The sequence below is a fragment of the Belonocnema kinseyi genome, chromosome 5 (assembly GCF_010883055.1).
Source record: "Belonocnema kinseyi isolate 2016_QV_RU_SX_M_011 chromosome 5, B_treatae_v1, whole genome shotgun sequence".
Lineage (NCBI taxonomy): Eukaryota > Metazoa > Arthropoda > Insecta > Hymenoptera > Cynipidae > Belonocnema > Belonocnema kinseyi.
Genome location: NC_046661.1, coordinates 68480842 through 68498922, shown reverse-complemented (window position 1 = coordinate 68498922; position 18081 = coordinate 68480842). Strand labels below are relative to the sequence as shown.

Genomic DNA, 18081 nt, shown 5'->3' with positions numbered 1-18081 from the left:
TGTGACTGCACCATATATCTAGTCGGGAGTGGTGCTGACTGAAAACAGACGATTTGGAGCGATTCGCGCGCCATCTGTTGGTCATTCTAAGGACTTATTGAAGTACCCTCGTAGTATGTTTCTTGAATACTCGAGGTGTGCATGACACGCTGTACAGCTGTCGTCGGGAATGTCTTGGCCAAAATGAAATCATCCGTGTCCGACTTCAATCCTGTTGATTTGAGGAAAGCAAACGTTAGCTCATATGACATGACTGATTCTCCACATTTCTGTGGAAGATGCCGTACATCCTCTTGTCGAAGAGCTGTTCACGAGAGTTTTTCTTATGCGCTTTCTTAATTGCTTTCAGGAGCGAGTAATCGATATAGACTGAAACGCTCGTTTTCCCAGTTCTTCGTGCTTCCTGACAATTCTAAGGAGAGGGTCCCGTTCATTTGTAACTATATGTGCTGTACCCAGAATAATCCTGTTGTAAAGACATTTAAGATTCAATATTCCGCGACCGCCTTGACGGCGTGAGCTGTAAAGTCGCGGAACAGAAGACTTAATATGCATGATTATGTTCATGTACATAACCTTTCATGTCCCGATATCAAAGGATCTGAGCTCGTTCTTCGTCCACGGAACCACGGACTTCGTAGACTTCTCTCCAAAATGCTTCAACCTCCTCTGGTTTGGGAGAATGGTCTACAGTAACTGGAGGGTCTTTGAAGGGCCGAGATTGATCAAAGAAAAACTATTGGTTTTCTCTGACCCACCACTCTCACCGCTCTAGAATCTCCTAGTGTCTGCTAGTACCCATATTCTTTCAACAATATTCTACCTGATGGTCAGCAGTTTGGAATTGTTCAATGTGTGATAATGAATATGCAAATCGTACGCGAACTGTCGAACCTTGGTGGTGAAATTCCTGCCAGATGTTATTCAGTCAATCACACACTGAATTAGTGTTGCCGTTCGAGACGAGGAATAGCAAGGAAGGATAACGCGAGGCCTAGCGTTTCGAGGCAAATCAAAGTGGACAAATTTCAAGGCCTTGAAATGCAAGGCCTTGCCTTGGCCTTGTCTTGGGGCCTTGAGTTTCCTCCGGCAGATGTGGATATTTTCCAACCACTTGGGATAGAGGAAGAAATTAAAGCTCTCATAGGATGATTGTGGATTCGAGTAATTACACAAATCGTAATGTTGTAGTAATAGATAATACTTTCTTTAAATATTTAAGAAATAATTTTGAATAAAAAATTATAATTAGTATCAATAAAAACTAATTAAGAATAATGTTCTTTAAATTCTTTTAATTTTTTTAAGTTGAAAAGAAATGATTAAAAAAAATTTTTCTAACATTTTTCTTCCATAAAAATGTTTTCAAACTTTTATTAACAAACTATTTTTATCATTTTTTCCCAAACTTTTTTTGGAAATTTTTTTTTCAAGTTAAAAAGAAAGTTTTTCAACGCTAAAAAGGGCCAGGGAGAGTGGAGCCTCAGACTACGGCATTTTCATTCAATGCTTGTGTTTCCACATCTGGCAGTGCAAACTCAGGGCGCCAAGACAAGCCCAAGGCAAGGCCTCGCATTTCGAGGCCTTGGCATTTTCAAGGAAGGCACAAGACGATCAATTCAAGCTAGCACGTAAGGCTCGTCTTGTCTCGCCTCGGAAACGTGGAGGCCCCGCTCGACGGCAACACTACACTGAATTCGAGACGCGTACTGTTGCAAGTTCTTATCTCGTTTACACGGTTTTTTTTGGTACTTTTGCCTGCTTGGTGTGGGCGCACTCGGTGTGGACTTTTTAGTATTCAACAAGGAATGTTTCATATCCTCCACCAGACCCGTAAGGATCCAGATGCAAAAAGGAAGCAAAAGATTTCATCCGATTGGATTACACTTTCTTTATAAAAAAAAATATAGAAGACGAACTTCTAATAGCACATTGCACTTTTCAAATTTTGCGATTCTTAAAAACCTTAGATTGACAAATATTTAATTTTCATTGCAAAATTAAGCTATAATTTCGTCACATTTAAAAGAAAATGTGACTAAGATTTAAATTATGGCTTGTTTCTTCAGTGCACGGTACATACTTTTCAAACAATTATATTTTTTAATCTTAATTTTGTATTTGTATTTAAGGGCAATGGATACTTCTTCGTGTGGTAAATCAGGTTCAGTACCCTCGGTTTTTTCACAAAAATGAAAATGTTAGAAACTGAATTCGGAGATGCTATAAAATATTATAACGGGCGTACCCGGACTCTTTTTTATGGATAATAACAACAACAAAAATTATGGTACTCAATAAAAATTTTATTTACGTACACTATTTTGACGTTAAGATAATTTTTCAGCTGTCATTCCGATAATGTAAGTCTCTGTCGTACCCATACTGTCGGTAGCACTCAAGAAGAATTATGGGAGGGACTCTCAACATGCCCGAACCATCTTAACCGAGTTCTTTCCCATGTATCTACTAGCGTCTCTTCTGCACCACATTCTAACCAACAAAAAAAGAGTCCGGGAACGTCCGTTAGCAGGTTCGCTATCATTCCCCAGATTTGGAAGACAAAATCTTTATTATTGTAGAACAAAAGCCGAGGGAACCTAGCATTGGTAAAATCGATAATTTTCTAAGTATCATATGCCCTTCATACCAATAACTGTACATAAGTAAAAATTACAGCTTTAACAATTACAATTTTTTTGTTATTTCAGCACACCCTAACTGTACAGCCTATTATACTAATGATTTCACTTTTATCATATAGGCATAGAACTTTGCATTGAATTTGGAAAAGATGAGGAGCAGTTTGTGGAAATGTGGGTGGCTTTCAGCGTTTCAAAGTTTGGAAATATGGACCTTACATTGGAAGGACTCCAACAGATGGAACGTGCAGAACGTGTTGAACAAAAAAAAGAAAAGCAGGCTCCAAAACCAGCCACCTTCATCGCCTCATCGCAATTAGAGATAATGTATCCTTAAATTCTGCTATAGATTTGAAATTCAATTTTATTTAAAATAGATACTTAAGGTAATCATTTATTGCAAAAACCAGTGTGCATAATATGGGGTTAGGTTCTGTGATCAGGATTTCGTCACGGAACACGGAAATTTTTTTAGGAAAAGATTCAAAATATCACATTCCATTGGATTGGTGCTTTCCTGTACATTTAAGAGGTAAAGTTTTTCTTACAAAAATTATAGTAGATAAAATTCTGCGTAAAATTAAAATACCCGCTGTTCTGTCACCAATAGCCTCGGAGTTATGGCCTTTCAAAAAACCACGATTTTGTGCAATTTTTGCCAAAAATCACACTTTTTCCTGCAGCTCGGATCCTGATGGCCAGATCTAAAAATGGTCAACAGATGAAATAAATTAGACGGAAATACATGTAAAAAAAGTCCAAACTATAATAGAGCGCGAGGTAGCACCGGCCAAAGGTGACACATTTCGTCCTGAATTTACAGGTAAATGCGCAGAGTTCAGTTTTTTGTAAATAGCACTTTCGGATTAGGAACATTTTCTTTTTCTTTAATTTACGCAGAATTAAGTTTGCTTGTATTCATTCTCTAGGAACTTTCTTCTATGACAACCCCAAAGTGAGCTATTTACAAAAAACGGAACTCTGGGCATTTACATTTAAATTCAGGTCGAAATGTGTCACTTTTTGCAGGTGCTAAATCGCGATCTATAATAGTTAGGACAATGTTTTTTATTAATTTACAGGTATTTCCATCTACTTTAATTCGTAATTCGTAACTCCGAGACTATTGATGATAGAACAATGTTTTTTTACGCAGAATTTTATCTACTTTAATTTTTGTAAGAACACTTACTACCTCTGAAATGCACAGGAATGCACCAATGTAATGGAATGTGACGTTTTGCACCTTTTCCTAAAAAAATTTCCGTGTTGCGGGACAAAATCCTGTTCATAGAACCTAACCCCATATTATGCACCCCCAAACGAAGCACTAGAGAGAGAAAAAGGCTGCCCCAGAAATTAGTGTCTAAAAGTACCTGATTACTGTACTATATCGATGGTCCGTGAGAAGACTAGCACCGTTTAGCGCTTGACGAACACAAACATTGGTCGACGCTACTAGCGAAGTGTAGCACGATTCAATATTCCTTAAAGAAGAGTAGCACGGTTCAAAATTCCTTAAAGAAGAGTAGCACCACTCCTCGAGCATTCGCGAAGCTAAGCACTGCTCGCAGGTGCTCGCGAAGATTAAAACGACTCTCAAAACGAGAACGAAATGTAGCACCGTTCCTAGACAGTTTATTTAGTACTCACGAAGAAAAGCACGTCCCGTATAGCGCTGGCGAAAACTAACACCACTCGCAAATCACTGACTACTTTGTCATTTTGACGAGTATTTGATTTGAATAACAAAACATTAAACGCCTTTTATATGAAAAAGCCATAGTATTATTTGAGATTTTTGTTGCAGCAAAATTAAATTTGATGTTAAATTGAGTCTCTGACATACATCATAAGGATATATTTTTTTCCCTAAAAAATTTAAATTACAATAATCTACAAATAAACAACTCGTAAAATAAAGCCCCGAACACCTGTCCAACCCTTTTTGCTACACTTCGTTACACCTCGGCGAGTTGTGCTTCTTTTCGTCAGCCATCGACAAGTACTGCTATTTTTCGCTAGGCTTTATGAACGGTGCTAGCTTTCGTTAGCCGGCTTGAGCCGTGTTAGACTTAATAAATATTTTTGAACGGTACTAGTCTTCTTACGAACCATCGATATGTACTTGTAGGAGAGATAGAGATATTCGTTCATTCGGTCGTTTTTTTTCAATTCACTCCCGTTCCAAAAAAAAATATCATTTTAATAAGTCAAGAGTTTTGAGTAGTTTTCAACATATTTAAATTATAAAATTAAAAGAAGGAAGATAATGCTGATATTAAAAATTCGACAACAGAAAATTGATTCGATAATTGAATAACTGCAAATTCATTTTTTTCAAAATAATTGGTTTAAAATTGGAAACACTTAACATTGAATAATAAACACTAGTCTTTCTAAACATAATTTTTTAATTAAATGCCAGTCAAAATGTTGTGCGCCGCATTAGGAATTTATTTGCATGGAGATTTTTGGGTAATAGTAAGTGCCAGAAAAGTCTAAAAAATCAAGTATTGAATTTTTCGAGCCAAAAATTTGTGAACAGTTTTTTAGTATGATTTTTTCAAATTTTTGTTTATTTCTCAAACGTTTTTATGGCTGAATTTACTCGCTTCAGAGAGTGCGTTTGGGAAACATATTTAGCATGTATGCTAGGGCTGAGGGAAAGCATTTTTTGAAATCTGTTATTGTAGGGTGAAAAAGTTGTGGTCTCTTATCAGGATCACGTGTGATTTTTTTAAATTTTCTGGATCACTTTTACAATTTGAAAATGTTTGAATAATTAAAAAAATGTCTCGCTGTAGAAATTATCGCGAATTTTGTAGTGTACATTTTTCTATCCTGAATAATAATATAAAATCCTATTTTAGAAAAAATAATTACGGAATTTTCCGTAACTTTAACCCTGAGGATTCAGAATAATTTTTGACAAAGTTATGAATTTTCGAGGTATCGACAATTACTACTATCTTTTAGATTTGGTTAATGGAATTTTGGCAATTTTTGTAATTTTGTGTTTTTCTCAGTGAAAAAGTGGCTTTTTAGGAGTGAACTTTGATTACGATATTCATCAAGACATCCGAAAATCAGCATTGGCTACTTTTATGAAATTGACCAAAAGAATAAAATTATTTGACTATTTGGCAAGATGCTAAATACGTCATTGGCCACGTCCTTATCAGTTAGGGAAGTTCTCTGAACTAAGGATGTGGATGACGAGAATAATGGTAAGAATGTGATACGAGGTAAAACCAGGGAGGAAAGTTGGGAGTTGGCGTGCGGAGATAAGGGTTAAGATACAATCAAACGAGCGATTATAATAATAAGGTGTAACTTTATTAGTCACTTACATGGTGGTAACGTGTACCCTTAACATGGGTGGCGAATTAGCAAAAGATGCTTGTATTCCGGAAGCTGAAGAGATGCCGCGGCTTTGTGGCGGGGCAAGGTTACGACCAACGTCGTGACGGTTTGGCGGTCGTCTCTGAGGAAAGCTTGGCGGTGAACTTTTACACGATGCATACCGGCACAGGACTAGGACCGAACTGATTAGCGTGAGCGCGACTCCCGGCTGACGATTAGGGAGCTTTGTCCCTCGGGGCTTCGGGATCCTTCGGGGGGTTTCGCTTTATCTCGCCCCCGGTCCGACAACCCTTTTACATGGGGCCGCGGCAAGTCGGTTTAAATGTAACAGGTCTGTTACAAATGTGCTAGACAAGCGCCATATCTTAGAATTAAACGAAGACAATTATAACTGTTTTGATTGTTTGATACTGTCTTCTATATCTGAATCAGCTAGAGTAAGTCCGAATTCTCTACTTGCAAATCGCACAGTCCTAGCTCCGATGCAAAATTAATCCATCTCCGCAACTCCAACGAAAGAAAATCCATCTATGGATCCTGCTTTTTCAAAAATTCTAACTCAGCTAAATATTATCTCCAAAAGATTGAATAAGGTGGAGGAATACTCGGAAATCTAATAATGAAGTTTTATTGGCTGACATAAAAAAAAAATCTTTGAACAAAAATATTTCCTGATAAATCAATTTGAGCCTGTAAAAGGTAAGGTGTCTAATCTTGAATCATCTAATGAACAACTGGCAAAAGAAAATAAATAGCGCAAAGAGGATTTTCATCATTTAAAAACTGCATGCGAGAGACGTATTAGTCATCTAGGAGAATAGGACGACGAAAAAGAAGAAACCAAACCCATCTCGAAGTGCAGATGATATTGTAACCGATATTGTGGATAGGCAAAACCGCCTAAACAAGATAATCTTTTTAGGATTTCCGGAATCCTCAGCGAGTGGTGCTGAAACAAGGGTGTCTGGAAATCAGAAAAAACATCATGAGGTACTCAGTGAGTTATCCAATGTATGGCTGGAGGGCATCCAGGTCATTGGACTGGGGGGGGGGGGGGGGGGGGGGGGGGGGGGGGGGTGATCATACAACTCGAACTTAGAAGCTAGTATTTAAGGACACAGAATCGGCTATCTCTGTTCTGATACAGTAATCAAAATATAAAGGACAAGAAAATCAAGTTCGTGCAAGGAATTCCAAAAATGTTGGACCCTATTTTTCATTTTGCAAAAAAGTAAGTACAGCAACGTTACGGCATCTTAACCAAACTACTTCATCGTCACCCTCTCTTCAAATATATTATCAAAATGTCAGGGGGTTACGCGTGAAGCTTCGTCACCTCCGAAGCGCGTTGTAAACATTTGTTACCAAATGTGACATTGTAATTACTGAAACATAGCTTCATGGGGGCATAGAAAATGCAGAATTTGGTCTAAATGAATATAAAGTTTTTAGACAAGACAGGAGTCTTTTAACAAGTCTATACGAGAGGGGAGGTGGAGTTTTACAGTTTTAATAGCAGTTAGGCACGAATTTTTGTAGCGAGCTCAACGATCAAAAGCAACAACCAATTACGAATTGTTTGCTTCTTTAAGGTCACGTTGCAAAGCGCTAAATGACTCATTCTATGAAAAATATACTTATTAAATAGAGACAGGGATAGAATAGAATGCAAACAACTTCTGGCGTTTTGTAAATGATAAACAAAAAGAGGCAGGTATTTAAACTGATGTCATACGATGTAGTTGAAACCGATAATGGTAAATAAATCACTAATATGTTTGCTCCCTACTTCAGGTCTGTCTATGAAGACAAGAACTTACAAAATATACGACTAGATTCTGATCATGAAGTTAGTTTATAAGAACTTCAATTGTCATCTGAAGATGTAAGTAACAAAATTAAATACCTAGGTATAAACAAGAACGCTGGCCTAGATGGGATATCTCATCTTTTCACAAAAAAATGTAGTACTGTCCTTTCTGAACCGTTGTGTTTCATCATATTCAATAAATAACTGTTGACAGGTATCGTACCTAACTCCTGGAAGAAGTCCGCTATAACTCCATTTCATAAATCAGGAGTAAAGAATAATTTAAGAAAATACAGACTAATTCCGATTTTAAATGTAATGACGAAAATCTTGGAAAGTTTTGTGGCCGCTGCATTGAGGGACTTATTCAAGGGTATTTTGGCAGTGGAACAGCATGGATTCTCTCAAGGAAGATTCACTATTACTAATCTGATATATTTTCTTATTAACCATGGAAAAATGTTCACAAGTAGCCGCGATTTACACCGAATTTACGAAAGTTTTTGGCACAGTAAACTCATTGTGGGCCAATCTTATTCAATGGTTTCGTGAATGATGCAATCAGTGTAAAAACGGGAGAGATTTTTTTATATGCAGATGACTTAAGACTTCATCGAAATTAGATCTGTAACGGATGCTCAAATGCTCCAGGGAGATTTAAATAATATTGTAATTTGGTGCGAAAATAATGGTATGACTTTTAATGTTTGGCGAAATGTTCAAGTATGACACTTTATATCACTTTATATCTAATACAGTTAAACTCTTCTATCGCGCCGGTTTTGGGGTTGACATTGGGTGGGAACAAACCTCTTAGACCCCGCTCCGCTTTAGTTTTTTTACGCCTGAGTGCTCGCCTAAGTGACAACCGCATATCCCACGCACATCGCGAAGCTCCTTTTACACATGACTGCGGCGCGGTGCCAATTCTCGGAATGTCTATAGAAGGAAGAACTATCAAAGGGTCTTACTGTACTTAAGTGTAATAGCAATATCAAAACTGTTTTCGTTTTGATTAAAAAATGTCCTCTTTCCTTTCCCGAATTGTAACATTTTCCAAAAGTTTTAATAATGCTAGTTTAAAAAAATATCAGATTAAAAAAAAGAGTTATGAATTTATTCCATTTGAGCTGAACCAATTATATGAAAAATACTTTTAAGTAAGTGTTCCATTAATCAAATACCAAAAAAATGTAATTTCTGTTTATATTTTAAGCAAGCTCACACAATACATATATAATTCATAATGCCAGTTCCAATCATTTGTTAAGATTAAAAGACCTGTACAAATGAGTTGAAATTAAATGCTGAGCTATTAAACTACTATCAACACAATTTGTACAATTTACATTATGGAGACCTTATAACAGCCATAATTTTCAGTGCAATGGACTAGTATTTAGCTAATGGAATAGTTCTTTTTTGAATCCTGGGAATTTAGGAGCGCAATCCGGAACGGACAAGAGGCTGTAAGACTAACCGCGGACTTGAAACAATTTTTTTTGACATCCTTGTATATAGGGCATTCTGCCAATAAATCAAACAGATTCTCTTCCACCCCTAGCTTGCAGGTGGTGCAGTTTTCCCTTGGTATAACCGAAAGAGAGATCCCCCAATTAGAATCTACCCATCACGTCTTCCATGAGAGGCATCTGAGCAAGTCTAACGAATCTATAGTATTCGGTCATAAAGTCTGCATCCCTAAGATAGGCCTCGAATTTCGCTAAGAATGAATCCTTGTTGTTCTGTAAATCGATCAGGTTCAATCCAGGCCATAGGGCATCCATCAAACACTATGTGAGAAGATGTTTTCGTTGCAGGATCCAATGAAACTTGGGAGTGACCCTAACATCAACTCCAGACTAAAATTTGAATAGGATTTTAAGAATTTTTTTGCACGACTCAAATATTTTTCATTTAAAAATAACAAGCAGAATATAATTTTTATATATTAAATAGCGTCTGTGATTTTTTTTCAAGTTGAAACCATGCATCAATCAGGATGGCAACGTTTCAAAGTCAGCTAGGGGTCAATTTGACCCCATTTAAGTAATATGTCATTTTTCTGACGCATAAGTGATGAGGGTTAAACAAACTTTAGGAAACATCTCTTTACCTATTCCCAAAACTTTCTCTAACCAATCTAAGGTCATCTTTAATATTTAAATGCTAATATAAAATGGTCTAGTTTCATCTTCAATTCATAACCTGAAGTTTGTGAAGGCAAGCCCAAAACTATCTTGAAGAAAATAGGGTGGATTACCTCTACCTTCTAACAGTACCTCAATACCCAAATCCTTAAGGCACAACGAAGGGCACGGAAGATAAGGCTCTTAAATATAATTAGTTTAGAGCGCCAAAATTCTAATTTACGTGCTTGAAGGATCTGCAAAGATGAACCAGCGGTTATCTTGGCAGCAGTAACCTTTTTAGTGGGGACCAAATATAAGTTATCCAAAGTCCAATCGATTGCCTTCAATCGTAAAATCCGGTGTCATCGGAGGCCTATCCCTATGAAAAACCATGGTTTTGGATGTAGGTATGCATTCATGTTTCTCTGGAGTTCATTTCGAGAGTCAGCAAGTAGAGCAATCAACATCACATGTCAAAATAATAACCTCGATCAGGTGATCAATTGAAATTCCCCGTAGACCATGACTGACCGAACGGTTTCGGAAATCCGCGATTATTAGGATAAAGAAGACCGGGCTAAGAAGCTCATCCTGAAGTACCTTGCATTCTACGTTAACTGGGGCCATGGTGCCCTCTGGAGTGCGAACGGACATCCCAGCTGCACCATAGAGGCTCTTCATTGCCCTAATAAATTATATGTAAGTGTTGACACCTAGGCTCAATAACTTGTGCTAGAGCAGATCATGGTAAACTGAAGGGAAGGATTTTTTGAAACCAATAAAATAGGTCAAAACCTTACGAACAGGAATGGAAAGAGGAATCTGTACGGTGAAACTCAAAACAAACATGTGGCCCATGCAACCTCCTGCGGCTCAAACCCTTTCCTTAAATTCCGGCAAACACTGACGCTTATTCGTCCACGCCACTAATCTGTCCAAGAGGATTCACTTGAATATTTTTTCAATAAGTTTCACTAGTGCAATGTATCTATATAGGTATGAAGAGCTCGCGAAATCTTTCGGTGTTTGTAGATCAATACTGTTATACGCAGGCCTAATCTTAAGAAAGTTGACAGCCCTCCAGTGTTCTGCAGGATCTCTGACTGCTGTGAGAGCATTCTGGAAAGTCTTCTCCTTGTCTGCTTTCTTAAAGTTCATAAGAGATATGTACGCCCTTTATCTGAGCCTTTTTATACTGTTAAGACAGGTCCAGTCATACAATGATATCTTCTCCACAAAATAGGAAGAGATTCTAAGAATCATACATGTTCTTCAGTCCGCCTCATTGACAGAGGAGATAAGACTTCCACGCAGATCGAAAAATGGTCTGAGCGAGTAGAAATATGAATAATCTTTTAATATGTAGTTAAACTGATGGAAGTAAGAGCGCTCACTGAAGAGGTGAGGGTAGCTGGCCGGATAATCACCACCGAATCTGACTTTGAGGAAATCGAAGGTATAGACTTCCCCACATCCAACCAAGGCAAAACCCCGGCTGCACACTTTACGATCCAGCGAGGAGCTTTCCGCAAATCCATTGCCCCCCCCCCCCCGGAAGGCCTCAAGAGGTACATGGTTTGGATTACCAATGAGAGTGTTAAAATCCCCACCGAAAATTATTACAGGGGTTTCTGGTGTTTACTGGCCTGACTAGACGAGGATGGGTTATCGGGCTTTTGATTTCCGAAGAAAAAGTCTGTAATTTGTTCCGTCCTGGATTACCAGCTTTTCCAGCAATTCCTCCTCGTTTCCCAGAGACGGTTTCTCACTTATCTCTTTATCTTTGACATGTCGCTTGTCACCGACAGACCTATAGTCGAAAAGTCCTTAACAAATTCAAAATTACAAGGCCTACGCGATGGCGAGCTTATCTTGCTGAGGACCTATCTAGAGCCTGGGTTTCTTCTAAAATGGGGGCCGATTCCATCACAACTAATACCACCATGGCTTTGAAGAACACCTCGCGAAAGCACAACACAAGGTATTGCTTCTTGATAGGTTCAGTATCCTTGAGCATGTGCATTATTAGATTTTTTACACATGTATCTTTCCGAAAGTAAAAAACTTTCTACGTAAGTAATTTGACATCACCCTGCAGCATGGCGTTCCTCCTCTCAAGCTCCTCGTTTTGGGTCTTTAAGGCCTCAGCCTCCCCTTTCAGGATCAAAATATCATTTTGAATTTGGTCCACGAAACTCTTCAATCTATTAATGAAGTTGAGAATCATAAACACGAGTTACTGTCTGCGTTAAAATTACAGAAGTTACCATTGGCACAAAATTCACATTTATTTACGAGTCGGATATTAAAATTTTAATATTTGCCCTCAAATTCACTTCATATTTAAAGTCGGAAACGATTATTCCGTGGTGGCTCGTTTCAGGCGAACCCAGAAAATTACGAGCATATAACCTGTTGAAGTACACTTTATAACATCTTTACAGCTCTCCTAAACAACAGGATTGTTCAAATGATTGAGTCTATGCTGAGAGAGTTGAACGGACTCATTATCAGTTTATTGGGAATCTTGAAGATGCATCGAGAGATTGATGTCCCTTTGCCAAACTAGATACAGTATCTCATCTGGAATTTATGGTGTTAAGAAGTACACAGAAGAGATTGGTATGACTTTGGATACGACAAGTGTGCCAAGATCCATCTGATGAAAGGAAAGATTATAAGTGCTTGCATATCCATTCATCCGATCCGAGATTATACATCTCACGTCGTGAAAGCGGAATTCTGAATCTGCAATATCTTCATAATCGATTTTTCTAAGTACAGCTTACATCTTTGCAAGTGGCAGAGATCCTCTCCTAAAAATGGTTTGGAAACACGAGATGATTGGCAAAGAAGCTATTATTTTAATATCAGACGCGAGGAAAGTACATTACCCCATCTAGGTGCTTCGTTTCTAAAAGTCAAAGTAAAGAAAGCAGATGTCGAATACAGCTACGCGAAAAGAAAATGCAAATAAACTTTCATTCAATGTAAAAAAATATCCTAGTCGAACGAGCAAACGCTTGCTTTCCTCAGATCATCAGGACTTAATTCAAGTGCAATGGGTTTCATTTTGGCATGCCAGGCTGGTGTCATTTCTGCCTTAGTATACCGTGACCGCATTTTATGTCAAGAAGAACGCTAAGTATCTAGAACATATACTATCAGTGTGTCCCACTTACTCGGGAACGGCCTATCTCTACAGACGTAATGCAGCCCTAAGAGTGTTTTAATATCCACTTAAACTCCACTTAGGCTACGTCACTGGAACCTGTCTACCCTATTATTTATTTCAATGCATAATAGAAATTTTTGTGCAACGAACACGTTTTTCAACGACTATAAATTCGAATTTTTATTAGGAATATTATGAAAAATTGTGTGCGTGACACGAGGAGAAGCAGCGATTTCAACTCGGTTCATGGCTCTGTGACACATCGCTCGAGGTTTGGGGGTCGCAAACCGACAATCGGTGCCCGGTTCAACAACATGAGTCTTTGCAGCTGGTTTTTCATCCAGACTGTTGTTCTCTCATTGCAAATATTGCAAATTGGCGAAAGGAAACTGCCATGTGATTACATGACTATAAAAAGAAATCTTGTATTGATACTGTTAAAACTTCTACTGTAATAATCTACTTAATAATTCCTCTTAGACTTCCTTTTACTCAAGTTCTTTTTTTGTGCTTTTTATATGAAATATTTATTTAAAATCTGGTTTGAAGTCAAAAATGAAATACATCAGAAGTGGCTGAAATAGACTAGAGTAGTGGAACTAGTCGTCGGCCACCAACCAATGGTCGGATACGTGTCAGTAATTTTCCGAGGAATATATAATAAGCAGGTTAATGTCATATCATTTGGGACAAAAATGCTATTTATAGTATTATCTTTAATTTGCTATGGACCACAACTCTGAATTAGTAGCCAATTTATAAATACTTAACTCATCAACTCATGACTGTTTTTGAAAGATTATTAGAGCCTATTATTTCATAATAATTAAAATATTATTCAAAGCTTATGTTTGGCCTTCCGGCCGACCTTATGGTTTGTCCACTACTCGATATTTAACTCTTTTTAATTCGAATTATCATAAAAATTTATTTATCGAACACTTATTTTATTGGATCCTTAAATTTTGAACTAGCGATGATGACGAAATCTTGCAAATGTATGGCGTCAAGACACCAGTGACACCAAAAGTAAGTCTTCCGTTTAAATTTTTTGTTAGCATTAAGTGTGAATAGTAATCTATGACGTCAAGTGCGTCCAGAGTGCATTGGAATTAGATTAAGTGGATGTGATTTTATAACCAAATATAAAAATGCTTGCAAAATGGTGGCGTATTCACACGCATGTGTGAGGAACTATCCGCACAATGTGCCTTCTCCTAAAACATATGCGTCATAATTTGAGCCGCATATCGCTCGCACGTTATGACAATCTTCTTTAATCATAATGTGTCCCCTAAGAGTTTACACGACCTTCGTTTCTCACATGACAATCTGCAAACTTTATATTAACTTATCCTTACTATTTACAACTATTTACATCACTTATATCTCCTTACTTCTACATTAATCTAGCGCAATTTTACTTTCGAAAGAGTGAGCGAGTGCATCTTAATCTACTTATACTACTACATAGTAATAACTACTTAAAAATCTTCACGCTTTTAATCTAAGCGACTTCCGTTTGGATTATTTATACTAAGCTGAATTTTAATAATCAATTTTACTAGTATTTTTTAAGATTTTTGCCATTTATCCGATAAATTATTGAGACAATTCTCGAACTTAAACTGTCCACTGGGGTAATGCGCTACCAGAAATGATATTCACGTCCTCACAGAACTCACACAAAACACAGATGATCTCGGTCGTTGACCGGGGTCGATTGCCGAATAGTTGAAGTGAATTATTGTTAGGGTCCCGGACCAAACTGCACATGTCCTTAGTCAGAAGCGTACCTTAAACTTTGAATGGGGTATTGCACTACCCCGTAGATCGTTCTAGGTTAATAAACTTGGATAGTGAATATTTTTATTGTTTTTTGTTTTTGTTTAAACAATATCTTTAAGATCCAAAGTTTTAAAGAAAAAAACTACAAAATCGTACTTTCTTAAAAAGATTTTCAAAAAGTTTAAAATTCTCAGCTTAAATCTTACTTTTTCCAAGTTATGTATGATTTTTTTTGTAATTTATTGGCTTGAACAGTTTTTGATCTTATAATATTGCAAAATAATGGTATTTTCTGAATTATTCGGAACCTTAAACTGTAGGTCTCCCGCCCAACACCAAGTAAACGTGTGGGGGTGTGTAAAGGAATAAGGAAGACTGTGCAAGAGAAATGCAAACCCTTACGGGAACACATTAGAAGCTTCCATCCCAAGAAAGGTGTAAAAATCTGAGAGTCAGGATAAACAAATAGAATTCATTAAAAAAAACAGCAATAAAAAAAAGTTACTTTACCCTTTTAAAGAAATTGTTTAAACAAAAAACAAAGAATAAAAATATTCACTATCCAGGTTTATTAAATAAGCCGTAGCAGTAATAAAGTATCCTGAATTCGATATATTCTGTGGTATAATAATTAGCTAAACAAAAAAAAATTGTTTTCTATACTCTGAATTTTCTACGCAATCTATTATAAATGTATACCAAAAGTAAGGATAACCCTAAATAACTTTCAAGGATCGCATCCTACAAGGAAAAAGTTCTGACAAATGTTGTAGGGTTTGGCCATTTTTGAAGGTCGTGTCAAGGTCAACATATTTTTTAAAATGGAAACCCCTATTTTTACTCCGGAAATGAAAAGAGCGGAAAATTTCACATTCAAATATGTATTTTAACCTTGGGTCAAAATGACCTCTAAGGGTCATTTGCATTCGTTACGTACTGGGCGGGCAGAGTTATTTATAGTAGTTGGCCGTCGAGTTCGATTCCCGCCTCGCACTCTGGAAGAGTCTCGGCGGCCCATGCGGTGAACACTAGCCTACGAGTTCATCTCCGGAGAGTCGTGGGACCGGTACCTCTAGAGAAAAAAGTTTTCTCTAAGTACTTAAAGCTGTTGTTCTTGTTGGTTCGCAACCCACCTTAAACTGTAGGTCCCCCTTCCACCACCAAGTAGGTGTGTGGGGGGTGTGTAAAGGAATAGAGAAGAAGGTGAAAGAAAAATGTAAACCCTTAGGGGACACATTAGAAGCTTCTATTCCAATACTAATATACAATTTTCTAGTTGAATTAAAAAATGTCGTCTTTTTTGGCGTATCTCATTCCATTTACGAGAAACGTTGTATTAATTCCAATGTTAAGCAATTAAAAAAAAGTTAGATATCTGAAATCATCGAAACCCGTAGATTCTGAATTATTATGTTTTAGGTTGTTAACTATGAGGTTTAAAAATCTACTTCTAAATTTTAATCCGAAAGCTTAACAAAGGACCCTTGAGTGTCGGCTACTCTACTGATATAGCCTCTCTACTTGTTATTTATAATCGAATTCTTATTTCAATTTCAGCCACTCTGCTTGTTATTTATTATCGTATTTCTATTTCAATTTCGGAAAGGAAATTTTAAAGCCTTTAAAACATTTAAAAGAGCTACCTGGACCTTTAAATATATCTACCTGAGTTATTCAGGGGTATCCATACACGGTTAAATATTTGTCTAATTTTTTGCATACCTCATCTGAATAACCATATCTCAAATCAAGCAGAGCCGGTTTTTCGATAAAATGTTTATGTTTTGTTTAATAATCAAAATAGAGAACAATAGCAGTGACACTCAATGAGAGCTGTACATGCATGTCCGTCGCGAGCCTGCTCACCCTCGTTAAACTCAAGTCAGAAGACTCCCCGCAGGGTGATGAATGACACGGAACGAATGAATGGGCCGACTCGAATTGCGCCAGCGGTCAATCACCCTCCCAAACTAAAACCTGAGTTGCGCCAGGAAAAGAAGGTGTAAAAGTAGGTAGTTTTCAGATAGCATGGATTGCGCTACGGCTTTCTTCAGGTGCTCCTCCCATGAAAATGGGACAATGAGCGAGAAGTCTTGAAATATTCCTCCCATGAAAAACAACGTGTGATTGAAACAGACATATCTGTTTTCTGTTTCCTTACTATGTTCTAGCTGGAATGTAAAAGTGAAATATATTTCTGCATGAAACATATAATTATTAACATTATTTGAAAATGTATGTGGTAAGGATGCGAAAAGGGTGCATTGTGGAATCGTCATGTAAAAATAGTCCTTGTTTAAAAAAATCAGGATTTCAGTTTCATTTAAATAGCGATGACAAAGAATATCACATTTTTGTGCAAGGTTATAAGTGCCGGATAAAATATCCGTAAAAAAATCCAAAAAAATGGACACCTTTAGCGCTATGCGGCGCTAAGCGCTCAAGATCAGTGAATAAAACGAATTGCAACAGATTTTGTTACAAAAGCGATGTCAACGATCAAACGCTAAGCGCCCAAGATTTTAACTTGACTAATTAATCACTTCTTTAAAGGCAGAAATGGTACCCAAAGTAACATTAGTAATTAGTGCGCACATACCGATAATAACATTCTACCCGTCGCAAGAGGGTTGAACGCTAAGCGCTCAAGATCAGCCAATAAAACCAATCCTAGTAACTTTAGCGACAAAAGCGATGTCACTATAAGAATCACGCATCAGAAAGTAGTCAGTAATATGTTTAGCCAAACCAATGAGTTATATTGCGCACTTCTCGAAACGATCAAACGCTAAGCGCCCAAGATTTGAACTTGACTAAGTAATTACTTTTTTAAAGACAGAAATGGTATCCAAAGTAACATTAGTAACTAGTGCGCACATCGATAATAACAGTGTACCCTTCGCCAGAGGGTCGAATAATAAGCACCCATGATCAGCGAATAGAACTAGTCCCAGTAGCTTTAGCGACACAAGCGATGTCTGTATACGAAACACGCATCAAGAAGTGGTCAGGAACATGGTTACCCAAACCAATGACAATTTGAGTCAACACCGTTGACTCATATACCGCGCTTCTCAGAACGGGCAAACGCTAAGTGCAGAAGATTTGAACTTGACTAAGAAATCACTTTTTCAAAGGCCTTTCACAAAAGAAATGACAGACAAACAT

The 18081-nt window shown here is 37.4% G+C and overlaps 1 protein-coding gene across 2 annotated transcripts in view; it reads left to right on the top strand.

The window, feature by feature from the left end:
• The window catches only part of LOC117173046 (DNA polymerase alpha subunit B), a 159008-nt gene that overhangs the window by 9222 nt on the left and 131705 nt on the right, over positions 1 to 18081 (top strand). For both annotated transcript variants that reach the window (XM_033361418.1, XM_033361417.1), the window contains exons 2-3: positions 2765 to 2969; positions 14100 to 14154. In XM_033361418.1, the coding sequence (XP_033217309.1) occupies positions 2765 to 2969; positions 14100 to 14154 (260 nt within the window). The remainder of the gene's footprint in view (positions 1 to 2764; positions 2970 to 14099; positions 14155 to 18081) is intronic.